At 37.6% G+C, this 16,906-nt stretch overlaps 1 protein-coding gene across 3 annotated transcripts; it reads right to left on the bottom strand.

Annotated features, from left to right (window-relative positions):
• Positions 1-495: 495 nt before the first annotated feature.
• Positions 496-16,500, bottom strand: LOC21409521 (protein transport protein Sec24-like At4g32640). 3 transcript variants are annotated; one of them, XM_024166657.1, is made up of 26 exons: positions 16,258-16,500; positions 15,458-16,038; positions 15,105-15,346; positions 14,516-14,737; positions 13,903-13,977; positions 13,684-13,782; positions 12,096-12,207; positions 11,759-11,886; positions 11,010-11,129; positions 10,773-10,853; positions 10,444-10,521; positions 10,163-10,255; positions 8,972-9,026; positions 8,612-8,688; positions 8,228-8,299; positions 8,011-8,094; positions 7,398-7,517; positions 7,227-7,295; positions 6,913-6,990; positions 6,656-6,794; positions 6,140-6,304; positions 5,710-5,855; positions 5,449-5,628; positions 4,946-5,034; positions 4,800-4,831; positions 496-1,086 (listed from the first exon to the last, which is right to left on the bottom strand). In XM_024166657.1, the coding sequence occupies exons 2-26, from the start codon at positions 15,975-15,977 to the stop codon at positions 977-979; spliced, it is 3,186 nt and encodes a 1,061-aa protein (XP_024022425.1). In that variant the 5' UTR covers positions 15,978-16,038; positions 16,258-16,500; the 3' UTR covers positions 496-976. The 3 variants fall into 3 exon arrangements, with proteins under 3 accessions (XP_024022425.1, XP_024022424.1, XP_024022423.1); XM_024166656.1 differs by having other exon boundaries at positions 15,105-15,349; XM_024166655.1 differs by having other exon boundaries at positions 15,105-16,038.
• Between the last annotated feature and the right edge of the window lie 406 nt (positions 16,501-16,906).

The raw sequence follows: 16,906 nt of genomic DNA on the forward strand, positions 1-16,906 counted from the left end.
AGGATTGGGAATTTTAACAGTGAAGATCGATTGAGGGAAATAGAAAATCATTGAGAACTACGCAGATTTTTAAACTTCAAACTAAATGGTCGATAATGAAGAAAAAAAATAATAAAGAAAACCCCACACAACAGTATCTCAGCAAAGATGAAGACGATTTTAGTTTTATCTTGTTCATAAAATCATAAAAAGTTTACTATATGCTTTTTTTTTTCATTGTGTTTCGAAAATAACGTGCAACGAAGATAGAAAATTTTAGGAGTGCGGGTATAATAGACTTGTTACCATTCCTTCCACATTAGAGGACAAGTACAGCTCAATCATGAAATGAGAGTTTAGCATTTCAAATTATACTGCTAGCATAAACCAAGATTAGATGATACTAATTACTAAGCCAAGAGCTTGCCACCAAAAAGTAAAAATATAATATAATATAATATAATAAAACTACTAAATCACCATTATCTCAAGCATTAGACCAAACTAAAAATCTAACTGTAAAAGAATAGTACCGAAAAAAAAAGGGGGAAAAAAAATTCTTCCTACACGCTACAATAATTGAGTAGCACAAAACTTACATGTATACTTGGACACCAATCAACCTGTTAATATATTTCTCTCTCCCACAACATTATTAAGTCATATCACACATTTTTGCCTCCTTTTTGGGTGTTCTCGTCTCTCACATGGGAACCTAATAATCGATGGAAACTAGAGATGAAGGGAGAGACGGGGACAAAAAGCAACAATGTAAATACAAATTACAATAAACAAAAACTTCCGATTTATTATTATCATATATATGAACTACAATGACAAGCCTCTAACAGCAAAATTTTGCTCAGCATTCTTGAGAGGTGAATAATTGATGCGGGACGATCCCAAGTGCATGTGTTCAAGTAAACAAACTGTTCCTTCGAATTCCGCAAGTGTTCTAGCTGAAAGTTGATCAAAACTTGTGAAGCAAACTTAACTTTCATGACGACATTTTTATTTGAATTTGCCGATGCACATGTACTAAAAAGTCGACGTAGGACTGGGCATTTGGATGTTGGTCTTCTACCATATATGAGAAGAACAACATTCCTGCAAACACAAATTTATTACTGTTACTACAAGCACTTCCAAGATGACTATTAAAAAAACAATGATCCAATGATGAGAAGTTCTCTTTTCGTCAAATAAGGAGCTCTATAATGAAGTTATTAACTCGGCCTACGCGTTTGTATAGCCGGTCCCAAGCCCGAGTAAAGGAGGGTTGCGGTAAGTCGACGACCAACCTAAAAATAAGTCACTCTCATGGATTTCTCTCACATAGAATCTGTTAGAGCGTTCCCTACGTGCGACGCGCTATGCCGGGCCCCGGGTATAGTGTTAAATAGGCAAGGGGGGTCTTCGCACATTCATGGACGAGTGCGGGGGGGAAAGCGAGCCCATGCACCATGTCGGGCCCCGAATATGATGAAAAATATGCAATGGGGGTCCTTGCACATTCATGAACGTGTGCATGGGGCAGAGCTAGCCCATGATAGAAAAATTCGTTTTAGGTAGTTTGAATGTATGTTCTTTAACTAGTAAATCTATGGAGTTAGTAGATGTTATAGTAAGAAGAAAAATTAACATTTTATGCTTACAGGAAACGAAGTGGACAGGAGAGAAAGCAAAGGAGATTGAAAATTTAGGACACAAGTTATGGTATACAGGTTGAGAAAGGAATCGCAATGGAGTTGGTATTCTAGTGGACAAAACTGTGAAGGATGACGTAGTTGAGATTAAACGAATAGGGGATAGAATTATTATGCTCAAATTGGTACTAGAAAATAAGTCCATCTATGTAATTAGTGCTTACGCTCTACAAAGAGGATTGGATGCGGAAACTAAAGTCAAGTTCTGAGAAGACATGGATGACTTAGTGTGTCGTATAGGCAATGAGAATAGCATTTTCATTGGATGAGATTTCAATGGCCATGTTGGTAAGGATAGGGAAACTTCGAAAGGATCCATGGTGGTTTTGGTTTTGGAGCTTGAAACGAAGAAGGGAAATCTATTTTAGAATTTGCATTAGGGCATATTTTTATCATAACAAACACATTTTTCAAGAAAAGAGATTCTCACTTGATAACTTTTAAGAATTGAAGGAACTTAAGCCAGATAGATTATTTTCTCACCAGACATAAAGATCGTTCTTTATGTAAGAATTGTAAAGTAATTCCTGGAGAAGTACTAGCCACCCAACATAGATTAGTGATCTTATATGTGAGCATTAAGCTTTGCTATAAAAGAATTAAGATAAACCACCTCCCACGAACTCGTTGGTGGCATTTGAAGGGAATAAAGCAATTGGCCTTTAAAAAGTTGTTAGATGAGGCTACTTGGTCAAATGTAGGTGATGTAAATACTATGTGGGATGCCATGGCCAACTGCATCAGAAAAGTGGCAAAGGAGGTACTAGGAGAATCTAGAAGTAAAGGCCCCCTTGGGAAAGAAATCTGGTGGTGGAGTGAGGAAGTTCAAAAAGCTATTAGGACCAAGATGGATTTATATAGAGATTTACCAAAGCATAAGGATGTTGAAACTTTTAATAAGTACAAAGAAGCGAAGAAAAAAGCTAAGCGAGCAGTTGGTAAGGCTCGTTCTACTTACTTAGATGAGGTATATAGGAAACTTGGGACTAGAGAAGGATATATATAAATTAGCTAAAATAAGAGAAAGGAAGTGTCAGGACCTAAATCAAGTAAGGTGTGTTAAGGATGATACGGATCAAGTTCTGACAAGAGATAAAGACATTAGGGAAAGGTGGAGGAGTTACTTTGAGAAGCTTTATAATGATGATCATGCAATAGAGTTTGGCAATCTTAGGTCACAAGAAAAACCTAATGTGATGTATACAAGAGGAATCAAAGTCTCGGAAGTTAAAACTGCACTACGGAAGATGAAAAAGGGGAAGACATGTGGGCCAGATGATATTCCAATAGAGGTTTGGATGGCGTTAGGAGATGTTGAAATTGTGTGGCTCACTAAGCTTTTTAATGAGATACTAAAGAAGAAGCATATGCCTGATGCATAGAGGAAAAGTATTCTTGTCCTCATTTTCAAGAATAAAAGAGATGTGATGAATTGTAACAATTATAGGGGCATAAAGTTAATAAGCCACACTATGAAGCTTTGGGAGAGTTATCGAAAGGAGATTAAGGGCCACAACTACCATCTCAGGTAACCAATTTGGCTTCATGCCAGACAGATCAACCACGGAAGCCATTTTTCTTCTTATGATGCTGATAGAAAGATACAGAGAAGCTAAGACGGACCTACATATGGTCTTTATAGATTTAGAAAGGCATAAGATAGGGTGCCGAGAGAAATTTTATGGTAGGTGTTAGAAAAGATAGGAGTGCATGTGAGGTATATTGAAGTAATTAAGGACATGTACGATGGGGTGGTCACGAGTGTGAGGACTGCTGGAGGCTACACGACAGAGTTCCCCATTCGGATCGGCCTTCATCAAGGATCTACTCTTAGTCCTTATCTTTTCACCATCGTGATGGATGAGCTAACAAGAGAAATCTAAGATAGAATTCCTTGGGGTATGCTTTTTGCGGATGATATAGTTTTAGTTGATGAACATAAGGAAGTAGATAACCGTAAGTTAGAACTGTGAAGACAGACTCTCGAGATGTAGGGATTTAAGTTAAGTAAGACTAAAACTGAATACATGCATTGTAGGTTTAGTAACTCAAGTAATTAGAGTGATGGAATTTCTTTAGATGGTATGAAGATTGGGGCTTCTAAGAAGTTTAGGTACCTTGAATTTATAGTGCAGTACGAATGAGATATAGAAGAGGATATTCAACATAGAATTAAGGCAGGGTGGGTTAAGTGGAAGAATGCAACGGGAGTTTTATGTGATGGCAAGATGCCTATTAAGTTAAAAGGAAAGTTCTATAGGACTGTAATCCGCCCAACTATATTATATGATAGTGAATGTTGGGCCATTAAAAGACAACATAAATCTACGATGAGTGTGGCAAAAATACGTATGCTAAGATGGATGAGTGGCCATACCAGAATGGATCGCATAAGGAATGAAGCTATTCGTAGTAAAGTAGGTGTAGCACCAATAGAAGATAAGGTACGCGAAGGCCGCTTGAGGTGGTTCGGGCATGTCCAACGTAGACCGCTAGAAGCACCAGTCCGTGCTTGGGAGGACATTCTTATACCTAATACTAAGAGAGGGAGGGGTAGACTAAGAATTACGTGGACCGAAATCGTTAGGTAAGACATTCTCGATCTAGACCTTCAGGAAAGTATAATTTTGAACAGAGCGTGTGGAAAAATTAAATCCATATAACCGACCCCAATTAAGTTGGGATTAAGGCTTGTTATTGTTGTTGTTGTTGTATAATGAAGTTATTCCGTCTTCTCAAATATCACAGTATGGAACCGGAAACAATGGACTTCCCTAAGCTTCATTACCATTTAATGGACATTTAAGATTACGCTTCTGGGACCACGAGAAAAGTGTGGAAACGTAAAGTACAACAATTGTAAACTTAGTGGATCAAGAATTATTCTATCTATAACATGAACATAAGAAAACAACAATCTTTTATAACCACGACAATTGCTGGTCTCTGGTCAGAAACTTTAGCATGATGAGATATCAAAAATGTAGCAGATCTTCAAGTTGTTAAAAGAAATTGTGTAATGCGACTTTGGAAATATCATCCTTTTATACGAAGAAATAACTAATACGATAATTTTCACATGGCAGTAACCAAATCAAGTTTGAAAGCACTGACCTGATGGCTCTCCTTTCTTGCACACTTTCAAGCTACACAGAAATAAGACAGTATGAAGAGCGGTAATGGGAAGAAAGAACAAACTATGATGCACGAGTGTATTTTTCCAAGGAATATGAGAAACTGAAGAGATCTTGCACTCATACCGCAGATAGGAACATCTTTGGCGCCGTATTTCATTCATCACATCATTCAGCCTCTTTGATAGTGGATTGTCAAACTGATGCAACACCAACTAAGAACCAAAAAATTTAAAGGTCACAATTCACAAGGTGAATAACTAGAAACCCTCCCAGCAATAAAATCATTTGACAAGTTATTTACATAAATCATGACTTTCAGTACTATAAATAATTACATTCTTAAGACACCGAGAAATGGTAAATCATACAACAGTAGCGGTAAAAATGGATCTAGCACACAACTTGTATTCGGGCTACGATATATTATGCCTTTGGACTTTGGACACTGGAGTGGACAGTCACAATCACAACTACACCAATTTGTGGACATATACTAACATGGGCTATTCAAGAAGGGCATCCAAGTACAAGGTAAGCTGTGCAAACCCCTTCAACCAGGGACTACAAAGAGTTCCACCCCAAGATATATTATCAGGCAGAATGTACAAATGAAAATTATCCTCTACCTGAGTAGGAACTTCATCAACAGAAGAAACACCAAAAAGTTGTCTCAAGATTGCCGGATCCACTGTGTTCCCAATGTATATTAAACAATCATCACCATTCTCAAGAAGATAGACACACTTGTCACTGATGTGTTCGCTAGAAAGTGGAACAAACGGAGGAAGAACGGATTCATCACTCTCCTGTCAGCAGAAAATTAGCAATGATTCAGGCACAGCAATCTTAAAAAGGATTGATCAGTCATACGACATCACTCTGTGTACCTTTGAATCAAGCTCATGAATAGCTAACATCCTTGGGTACACTAAAGGAATTGCCAGAGTAGTAGAAAGCAAGGACACATAAGTAATCCAAAAGGAGCGGTCATCTATCCTCGCATCATTGCGCAGCCCAATACTTTTGATTAATGCTGCCAAAAATAAGAGAACAAAATCAATCCACTCATGCACACAAAGAACTCTTATAGACCAACTGATATTTCTCTGAATTCAAGTGTGTAATAGAAAATGTCCAATAATAACAGTAACAGTGTTCTGGAAGGCAAAACTGATGGTCCTGTATCCAGTGTTCCCGAACCCCACCCCCACCCACCTCTGGCCAATTTATTTTTGATAATCGGGGTGGGGTGTTGATTCTACAGTAATTTTGCCAGCAGATAAATAGACTATACTCGTGCAGGGAAAAGTGACGTACCAAGGGTGTACAGCGGGAGAAGCTTAAGTGCCTCCGGAAGAATAAGCTGTCCAGACGATGATGGCGTAGCACAAAATTTACGGTACGAAAGCAGACTATTGATGCAGAGATTTGTAACCTGCTCCCGAACTCGCGAGAGTGGATTAAAAGGAATTTCATTTGCCGCTGCAGAAGCCAAAAACGGAGGAAAATTTTCTCTTAAGAAATTCTTTCAAATGAAAGTCTATATATGTTACCACTTACCAACCAGCCATGATGAAGCCAGTGACTAACTAAAAAAAGGCTTACAGCTAATAAAGCGAGAACATTTTGCATTCACACTCTAACTCAAATATGTATGGAAAAAAAACTACTTCCGAAAATCCATTTATAATTTCAAGATGCTCCCTTCAAATGTAGATTTTTTTTTTAAACAAATTAAACAAGGAAAAGCACTGTCAGAATTTGGGAGCATTACCACATTAAAGAGGCAGTTAAATAAGAGAGAAGCAAGAAATTCAATATAAGATCACATACCTTGCTTCAAGAAACATGTAAATTGAGTGTCCAAGTCAGCTGAGCGAAATAGATAGCTAAGCATATTTGTGCATGGCAGAGACAAAGTTGTAACTCGAATTCTCCGTTGACCATAAACAGTGGTGTAAAGAAGGGCACACTGAGTAATAAATAGAGAGATCAGTCGAAAAATGAGAAGCTTCATTTCGAGATTAAAGCACAGTAAATATTATTCAAAAAAAAAAAAAGGCAAGGCAAAGTAAACATTTAACTTTTACCTGAAAAGCACATTCTGAACCATCCTGTAATTTATCATCGTGTTTCAAGGTCACCAGTATACTTTTATCACAGTCAATCTGCAGAGAGAGAATTTTCCTCAATATCTCAGCTAACAGTTAAAAACGCCAAAACTTGGTCCGGCTGAGCGAAATGAAAAGAAGGATAGGGGACACGCAGCAGCACAGAGGCAGGGGATGAGAATGAGGGGATGTGGGACGACAAGAAGAATAAGGGGGAAAGTGCAGTGCAAATAGAGAACAATAACCCAAAAAGAAGTATTTCTAAGCAAACTACTTGTGGAAAATATACTAACCCCAGGTAGGTCAACATCTGTTGGAATTCGTTTGCAGAAGTTCCCAGAGTACTCTTGAACTTGAATGCCCTAAAAATATGGAAGAAATATTAGCTTCTTGTACGGATTAAATCTTAGAAACATTAATAAAGTGGGAAAAATAAGAATTCATCACCCAGCCCATAAGAATACCTGGCTGCATCTGACACGCATAACTGCTTCAAAACCTTGGGGCCTTGTAACATTCCATCTAAGATCATTGTATAGCTTTGCAGGATCAGAAACAACTGAGAAGGGGTAATAGTAATAAACCTGGAACATTAAGGAAAACGTGTGAACTTCAAACCTAGTAAGAAATACTAGAGAAGAAAATATTTTCATACATGGCCAATATTTTCCAAAAGACGAGAATGGCAAGAGATCGATCCTACATAATACAACACAACAACAACAAGTCTTAATCCCAACTATCGATCCTACATAATATATACGTAAAAAAGTACAAGAAACTCTGGACATAAAGCTTGGTGTAGTCAAGCAGATTTTTGATATTAAAGACTTTGGAAATTTTTTTTTAAAATAGATAAATAAATAAATATATAATCAGCCGACAGTCTCAGCACAGTAAAAATTAACATGGAGCCACAGGGGATGACCTAAAAATATATGTTAAATAATGGCAGAGTAACTGTTTGCTGCGTCATGGTAAAGAACAACACAATTGGAAAAATGCAGGGATAAACATCTCAAATCAAAAGCTCATTGACCAAAAATCCAATAGAAAAGTAACATCATCGTCCTGTACCTGCCCTCCGGTTGTTCTTGGGATGACAGAGATAGAAGCAACATCCACGTATGTCTGAGCAGTGATAAATATATCCACACAGACCTGCAACGTCATAAATAGCCCATAAAAATCACGCTTACCACTTAAAACGAGTGTTAATATATCCACAAGAAAATACAGGCAAACTTCAGTCATATCTTAGTTATCATCAAGTGGTGAATCTACTGGAGTTTACCTGATACTCAGCAAACTCAATGGCCATTGTCTTAAAAGTTTTGTCCACTGGCTGGAGTAATTTATGGGCCTCCTGTAAAGAAGTTAGGGATTATGAATAATATGCAAATATCATGACTAGTCTAACTTTTGAACAGAGCAAGTGTTTGCGCATCACATATATATAACTTATAATGCCTAAAAAACAACGGTTTGTGTGCCCATCCTATTGCCAGTGTGGTTGATGCTCCCACTGTTGCAAATTTTTATCCCTACTTCTACAGTTATTATTGATCTCTAATGCCAATGCCTAAGTCAATGTTGGCACGTTTTTGGGTGTTTAACTAGAATACAGCTATGCTATAAAAATGTCATTATAGAGGCAAAAAAGACGTGATTTATATACCTTCTCTCCTGCAGCTACATTAGCTTTTCCTTCAGCTTCTCTAGCAGAAAGGGCTCCGATGCCAGTTGACGGCAAAACTGCCATTTGCAGATAACTTAAATCATCAGTCTATTGGCAAGGAAACAAAAATCCTGTGAAAGAAAATAAGGATAAACCCACAAGTGGGCTTCAAGTATGAAATTGGTTTCTTTAGAAAATGTCACGGACACTGCTAATAGCCCAGTACAAACCATGCAAGAGTGTGACTTCTGAAAACCCAAAGTTCTTGCTCAATGCAGAGAAACTTAGTTGTTAAACTAACCACACCTTCCTCCATACAGGAACATATTCATTTACACATGCATAAGTTTCTATACTTGCCTGACTGAAATACCATAAGCTTCCCTCCAGTGCTCTTCATTGCCAGGAAAGCAGCCTAACGTAGGGAGGACAGAAAGGAAATTAACACTTAAGCAAACACTACATGCAAGTATCAATCCATGTTCTAAGAACATGTGAAACATGAAACAACAGTATTCCAGAACATTGTAGCTGGTTAGAGAAATGTGTATCTTATAAATATCATCATTCTAGTTGAATAATTTATACTTGTGTAGCAAGTAACTGTCAGCAACAAAGACACCTCAAACGTCAAGTGCCATGTTCAAAACGTCACAATGTGTCCATGCAAATCTCCCAAAAAGTCAAACCGTATTAACTACCGAACTCCAAAGCCCAACAATAATACTGCCACACCCATTTCATAGACAAGATACTAGCTCTGAAAAGCCAATATTTATCAGAACATTTGCCTCTCCTCTCTCCCAAAAGAAAAATAAATAAGAAAATCTTAAGAACATCTTAGCTAAAATAAGTGATGCACGCAGTTTTTCGTTTATTGGTTATCAGTATTCATCCAACATTAGCATCACATGCCATGGTTATTGAACATTCGAATATTAGACAACTCAAGTAGACTCAACTAAGACAAGGGACAGAGCAAGTTAAGGCCCAGTGGGGGCTGAAGCCCCCCCAAGCCCAACTAGCCCATTAAAGTGGTTTTAAATAATTATGATTTTTGCCCTTCTTTTATTACTAAGCCCCCCCCAGCGTGTGAGATTTGTAGTATATATTACTTTACTAATTTTAGTTTTAAATTTTGACCTCCCCCCACCCAAAAGAAATTTCTAGCTTCATCACTACCTAAGACTTTCAAGTTAATGACCATTTTACAAACAAAATGAGCACTCAAAGTCAGGGATGAATTTAACCTATTCCTTACTTTAACAAACCTAGCACGGCATGTTGCAGAGGAAAGATTTTATGGAAACAACTCACTGTTGTTGAGATACAGCTTCCTTATCACAATTCCTTTTTTTTTTTTTTTTAAAGAACCAAAACTTTAATAAATCACGAAGTACAGCTTCCTCACCACAATTAACAACTAAGAAACTATGGTCATGACTCATATCTACAAAACTTCTGATGTATGTGCTTCCAGGTACAAGTGTACAACTGCATAAGTGAAGTACTACAACTGAATGCAGAATGTCTTGATCAAAAAGGCATTACCTTAACTGCAGCACCAAATGCTGATTCGGCGGTTTTACTATTTTGAAACATGGTTGGAATGCTTTCCAGCAATAACTCTAAATGTTGGCGACACTAGATCCCACAAAAAAAAGGGTAAGAAAAAGAGTCAAAGTCACTAAATTTCACAACAATAAGATAAAACGCAACTCATTATTGACTGTAAAAATATTGCCTCAAAACAGCAAAACCTTAGTAGTAAAACAAAATAGCAACAATAATAAAACAAGAAAGGAAAGAAAATGAAAGCCTTCGATATTTACCTCAGAAAGAGGAACAAGAACATCTGTCTGCAACGGAGTATATACGTCTTGTACGTCAGGAACTATTAGCATTAACGGCTGCAAACATGCATTGAATGTCAGAAACATTGTTAGTACCAAAACAACTCTACCAAACCACACAACAAGCACAAAAAATTCACAAGCATATATGTTGGTTGACAGGAATGGAAATCTATATACTAAATTGCTAATATTTCTAAGTGAAAAAGAGTCCTGAATACTATTACGAAACAGTTCCTTCCAATCCAACAATAGAAAGGAACATCCCCAACGTTCTTTAGACAAAATAAATATAACTTGTATGGGACCTGCTGTAGTGCGCGTTTCAAATTGTAAAAATGGATGGTTGAGTCAAAGGTTGCAACTCCCACAGATGTTCGAGGACTTTCCTGCATCAATTGAAGTAACAAGATATCAGTACACTTTATGCCATCAAAAAGAATATACAAACACGTCCAAGCATATATGTAACGAACATTATTATTGAAACATGAATCTAATATTCTCAGATAGCTACTGCAAGGCTATTTTCAAAAGAAACTCACAGGGAGATCAGCAATAACTTGATTGATTCCACTGCAAGCTGCAGCTGTTGCACCAGTTTGAACTGCATTCATGGATACATCAATGAGAAAAAAGTAGACAGCCGGCATGGGATCCCGCACCTGGAACAAAATAAATCATTGGCTTGAGGTAACAGAGAAATGAAAATGAAAGGAGGTACAAATTACTAAAATTAAACAGGAACAATATGTTACTATAAAAAAATAATTAAAAAACATAACTATACATGTGTGTGTGTGAGAGATCAAACTAGTAATTATTGATACTAATAACCGACGGTAAGACCAAGTTGAGAAAGAAACTTCTTGGAAGAATAACTTGACCTTTCAAAGAGAATTGGGAAAACTTACACTAGAAGTTAATATGTACATGAGAACAATAAAATAAATAAATAAATAAATAAGATAGAAGTTAATACTAGTATCTTTTTTTGTTTCCTTTCGTTCTTCTCATAACTTCTCTTTTATTGCACTTTATATGCATACTATAGAAATTTCATCTTTCCAGATAGCCTGCAATAAATAATGGCCATATTTTATTTCATGCTTCAGCAATGTACTTATAGAGGAGCGTGATAATTCTGCAAACCACGCAGAGTACCCAGGGGTCAAAAGAGAATAAAAAGAAGACAAGAGTCAACTGAAACATGTAATAAAATCTAAATGGGATGAAGAAAGTGCACCAAGGAAAAAAAAATAGAAATTAAACTTCATCTTCTTACAATACTAACCATGTACTCTTTTGTTGCAACGAATTCAACTGTCCCTCTACACAGCTCAGGCCTTTCATCAGCATCTCGACGCCTACCATCTGGTCCTAGATTGCAGTGGTAGTAACGGGGAGTCTCATCAGTAAATCCTGCAACAGGGAATGGGATTGGATGTTAGTCCTCGTTAAACCAATACATGCATAAATATCTAAATATCAGTATGTACGTTTGTGGTAGACGAGCTAAATGCGTAATGATGAAGTTGAAATAATGACTTCTGTGCTTCAGCCTTCACTGTACAGTGTGCTACATATATACTAACACAAAGGTATAAAGATAAGTATAAACTTGTACTTACCGCATAGGTTGCAGATGAATCGCCTTCCCTGGTCAATGAATTTCATGAAAGGATTTATGTAGCCTTTGCAACGAGAACAGCGAACTGGACCACTTTCACCGAAATCCACAACCTATGACACAAAATATTATGAATATACTTACAGCTAGTCTCCTTTTCAATTGCATCAGTATAATCAATTGGGCATTAATAGAAAATACACACAAAATGACGTTATCAGAATCACTATAAGGGAGTGTCCCAATGCCAAAAGTTTTGTGATCAACTTTCATTCTTTAACAGATAAAACTAAAATAAGTTGGAAATTAAATTGGAGAATACGTAAGAGATGCAAGCAAATAACACTAAACCATCAAACAAGCAGCATAGAAAGACTAAACGTGGTCTCTAGACCTTGAAAAAGGAACCAATCCTCCATTGTCAATCAAAAAAAATTCAATGACCAAAGATTCCATTAAAGAATTTACCCAAAAGAACAAATGAAGGGAAAAAAAATTCCATTAAAGAACGCCCACAGCAGATCACATAAATAATCTTTCTGCAGCAACAAAATTTCTTCACAGGTTGAAGTGACTAACTGAGAACATTATGATTCAAATTCATTCATTTGAACTTTATGGAGTTGATCCACATACATGCTTCCAGAAAGTCAGAAATAGTTAGAATTAGTTTTACATAAATGCTTTCCCAAACTAGATTTATTACTTCTGCTCTCGAAAGAGCTCGTCCTTGTAAAAGAATTTACTTATGCTTTTCCTCCCTTGTTTACGTTAGTCTAAATTTGATACTTGATGGCTTCCCTCATTCCCCCAAAAAAGTAATCATAGTTTTCAAAGGAGACACTCTTTGCAATCATCACAACCTAAAATCATGATAATCTTTTTTCATTATAGCCAACATAAATACACGCACAATAGACTCCTTTAGTTTATTCTGCCCAAGCCCATAAAAAGCAAAGAAGGGAGAATACTTTAAATAATGGGTCACAGTATATGATGCCATTGCCCCCTCACAAATCATTGGGTCACTAACAGCAGGTTCAGAAATTCAGTGAAGACCATTATACATTTTACAAAACTTCCACAGTGCAGTACACCACGCATATCACACCTCCAAGGAGCTGTTTTCAGCAGTTAACAAGTAGTAATTGGACGCGTATGATTGATTCAAGGAATTTCATAAATGCAATGCCATGAAGGAATAGTGAGATCCACTATGCATTGTTTTTATTAAAAGCTATGGCAATCCACCAAGAGAGAGAGAGAGAGAGAGAGAGAGAGAGAGCAGTACCTATTGAAAACGGAGCAGGAAACCATTCAGAAAATGGAAATTCAACACCGCACATAGTCCAAGAAACTAGGTAGAAGAAAGTATCTCTTATTAGAAGTTTTGAACAAGTCAGACCTTCATTCATTCTGACTTTTGAGCAAAAAGAACACAAAAATTAGGACTAAAGTTTTGGATCATGTATATGCTGAGATTTACTCATCCTTGAAACGCAAGTTAATCAACTGTATGGAAATAATAGAGAAATAACAGGTTAATCTATCTGTGAACATATGTCATTTATAGGAGGAAAAGAATTTACTTGTATTGGCTCCTCTGATGGATGAGGAAGGGCAAGAGGTTGGACCAACAAAGCTAAAGGCATCCCTGATGTATTTAAAAGGTCAGCAGTGCATGGTATCTGTCAAATTTTAGGGAAACAAGAATTACCAAATTAACAGAAAAACAATAACAGCTCCAAAAAAGTCTAGATTAGAGATTTGCAAACGTCACTGTCGTACAATGCAAGGTGAAAACTAACCTGATTGACGGTGCACCTCATGTAACGTGGACTGCAATTCCCGGTGTCTTTAACAATGTAATCACATGTAGCAGGCTTCAAGAAAATTAAAAGCAGTCAGAGGAGCATAAAAAATAAAATGAGAAATTATCATATTCGTACACTAACTTTTTTTTTTTTCCTTTTTTATCACAAGGGAGCCTTGATGATGAAAAACATTGAATTTACCCTTTCACTGCAATGTTTCACTGTAGTACCCCATGGAGTAATTTAGGTGGCATTTACGATACAAATTGACAAAATTGCATGGTTATCTCAAGACTCGAGTAATAGCTTGGAAATGGATAGTAATATCTCAAATTGACAAAGAGCAATTCCAACAATTTGGATAGTAAACATCACCTCAATTACGCCCGGGGTACCATTCTGATACAAATGGACATTTGAAGGTACCAATTCAATGTTTTCAATTACCAAAGGTGCTTTGCAAAAAAGAAAAAAGAGCAAGGTGCACCACTAGGTCAGCATTACTTCACATCAAGGATAAAAGTAATCACAAGAAAATATGACTAGATACTAGATTTTCACAACAAAGTAATAACTTCTTCTTAAAGCTTATGGATTGGATGATCACCGGAGGAGAATTGGCCTGGTTGCCCTGACGAGTTGCATGCACAGTAACTGAAGAACTTGGCAAGGGCCTCGGGATTTGATTAGGATCAATCTTCGATGACCCGGCCACAGGTGCACCTGTTTGACCAATAGTTGCAATGGACTGATTTGGTAATGGTGGGGGTGGCATTCCAAACATTCTAGGTGGTTGTACAGTACCAGGAACTGATGGAGGTGGCGCCACCTAAAGAATTGAAAAAAAGGTTTCATCAACATTTATTCCTCCAAAATCAGTATTCAGTAGCGTCATCATCATCTTAACCAGGAATTATAAGTTTATAAATAAATTAATAACAACATTGATGGGAATATAGCTTTTGGGTAAACCTATGAGTTGAAAATAAAAGAGAATCAGCATAAGTTTTATAAATACAAGAGTCCTATGGCTCAGAAACCTCTAAAGCATTTCATCCAACATTGTGGCAGAATCTTTAACAATGATAATAAAAAACGATATGATCAATGCAAATCACGTAAACAATGATATGATGCACAATAATTCAATGCTTCAACAGTAATCGCTTGTAAAACCAGGAAACATGTTGGCATACCTGCCCAGGTTGCATTGGCCACGTTGGAGAGCCAAAAGGAGGACCTGTTGGTGGCAATGTGCCCTGAGCTGCAGGTGAAAATGGTGATGTGGGTTGCATAGGAACACCTGGTGGAGAACCACCCAGATCAGTGCCCATGCTTGGAGCTCGATGAGGAGCCAAAGACACCGTCGTCAATGAAGGCCCAAGCGGAGGCTGTAGAGCATTTCCAGCTCGTGGAAAACGGGGAGCAGCAGGCACGGCTGCTGAAGCAAAGGATGGTGAACCGTTACTCATCAATCCACCTGGCGCCCTAGGAGGCTGCAAAACCTGACCAGTAGCCAAAGGTGAAGAGATGGGAGTAGGCTGCGCACCTGGTGCCACTGGTGGCGGAGCTACTGGACAACTCAGGAAACCGGATGACTGTGAAACTCCGGAAGGAAATGGTCCAGAACCAGGCGGCACATAACCGCCTATTGAAGGGGGCAAAGTCCCGGGAGGTGGTCGTGAAGCGAAAGGCGAAGGTTGGGCAACAGGTGGCCCAGCAGGTCTTACCAGTGCTCCTCCAGACGGAAAAGTCCCCAATGGTGGTCCTGAGGGTGGCACCACGGGTCTTCCAAGCGCACCAGGAGGGACACCCGGCCGAGCAAAAGGCGGTGGAGCACCGGGGATCCCCTGGGAAGGGGGGGACGAAGCGAAAGGCGGTGGCTGGCCAAAAGGGCTGGGTCTAGGGGCAGAATTGGGCATGGAAGGTGGTCGATTTAGATTCAAATTCTGCAAATTATCAGCCAAGGAATCGGGTGTTCTCTGAACATTGGGAATATAATTCGGAGGCGGTACTAGGTTATTACTGACGGGCCTAGGTGCCCCTGAAGGAGGCACATTCGTAGCCATTTGATCAAATATCAATCAAATCAAAAAACCCAGATCCCCAATATCCTTCAATATATCCCTTCTGTTCATCAAATCAATTCACCAATCCACGATCCAGACAAAAAAAAACAAACAAACAAACAGAAAAGAAGCAAAGGTTCAAATTAGAAAGCGCTAAAAGTCACCAAATCCAATCAACCAACCAAAATCAATAAACCAACAAAACCAGAACACTCGTCAAATTCTTCTATCCTAGCAAAAGATTAGTCCAAATTAAAAAAGATATTAATTTGTGTAATACCTTTTTCGTTTCCGATAAATCGAAGATCTGAAGAATTTTGATTTGGAAAGTAGATTACGAGTTTTGATGATCGTATATAAGAAAGAGAGAGAAGAAGATGATGATGAACCCAGGCAATAATATGATTCGGGGTTCTTCGCGCTCTGATTCTTCTTCTTTGTCGTCGTCGTCGTCGTCGTCGTCTGAGCGCGAGTACTGGAAATGACGGACGAGATTTCTATTTCATTTTCATTCAGTTGTGGTTTTTTTTTCTTTTTTTATATATTTCTTATTCTTATTTAAAATGATTTCTTTTTTGTGATTTGGTTTGAGATTTTCTTTCTTTTTTAGGGGAAAAAAGGTTTATTAAGGCCTCGTTCATTTCGCTAATTCGAGTTTAGAATTTGAGTTTTATTATAATAAAAAACTCTTAAAAATAATCATATTTAACTTTTTTACTACAGTAAAAAGCACTCACATAAAATCACATCTCAACTCGAGTTAAAAATTCGAATCAACAAATTAAACGGACTCTAAGAATTAATGATAAATCCCTGTCTCGAAAGACTATTTAAAAATAAATAAAAAAACTTGGTTCTCTCCCTTTCTTTTTTCCTTTTTTTGTTTTATTTATTTATTTTTTTGGGACTTTTTTTTCTCTTTTTTGTTA

Source organism: Morus notabilis, unplaced genomic scaffold, assembly GCF_000414095.1.
Source record: "Morus notabilis unplaced genomic scaffold, ASM41409v2 Scaffold35, whole genome shotgun sequence".
NCBI classification, from domain to species: Eukaryota; Viridiplantae; Streptophyta; class Magnoliopsida; order Rosales; family Moraceae; genus Morus; species Morus notabilis.

Bases quoted from the DNA above. Each gene is read 5' to 3' on its own strand.
- LOC21409521 (XM_024166655.1), bottom strand. From the start codon at position 15,977: ATGGCTACGAATGTGCCTCCTTCAGGGGCACCTAGGCCCGTCAGTAAT. The intron at 14,738-15,104 runs GTATGCCAACAT...TCAATTCTTTAG, and splicing joins GGCCAATGCAACCTGGGCAG to GTGGCGCCACCTCCATCAGT. The intron at 13,978-14,515 runs GTGATCATCCAA...ATTTTCTTGAAG, and splicing joins ACCAGGCCAATTCTCCTCCG to CCTGCTACATGTGATTACAT.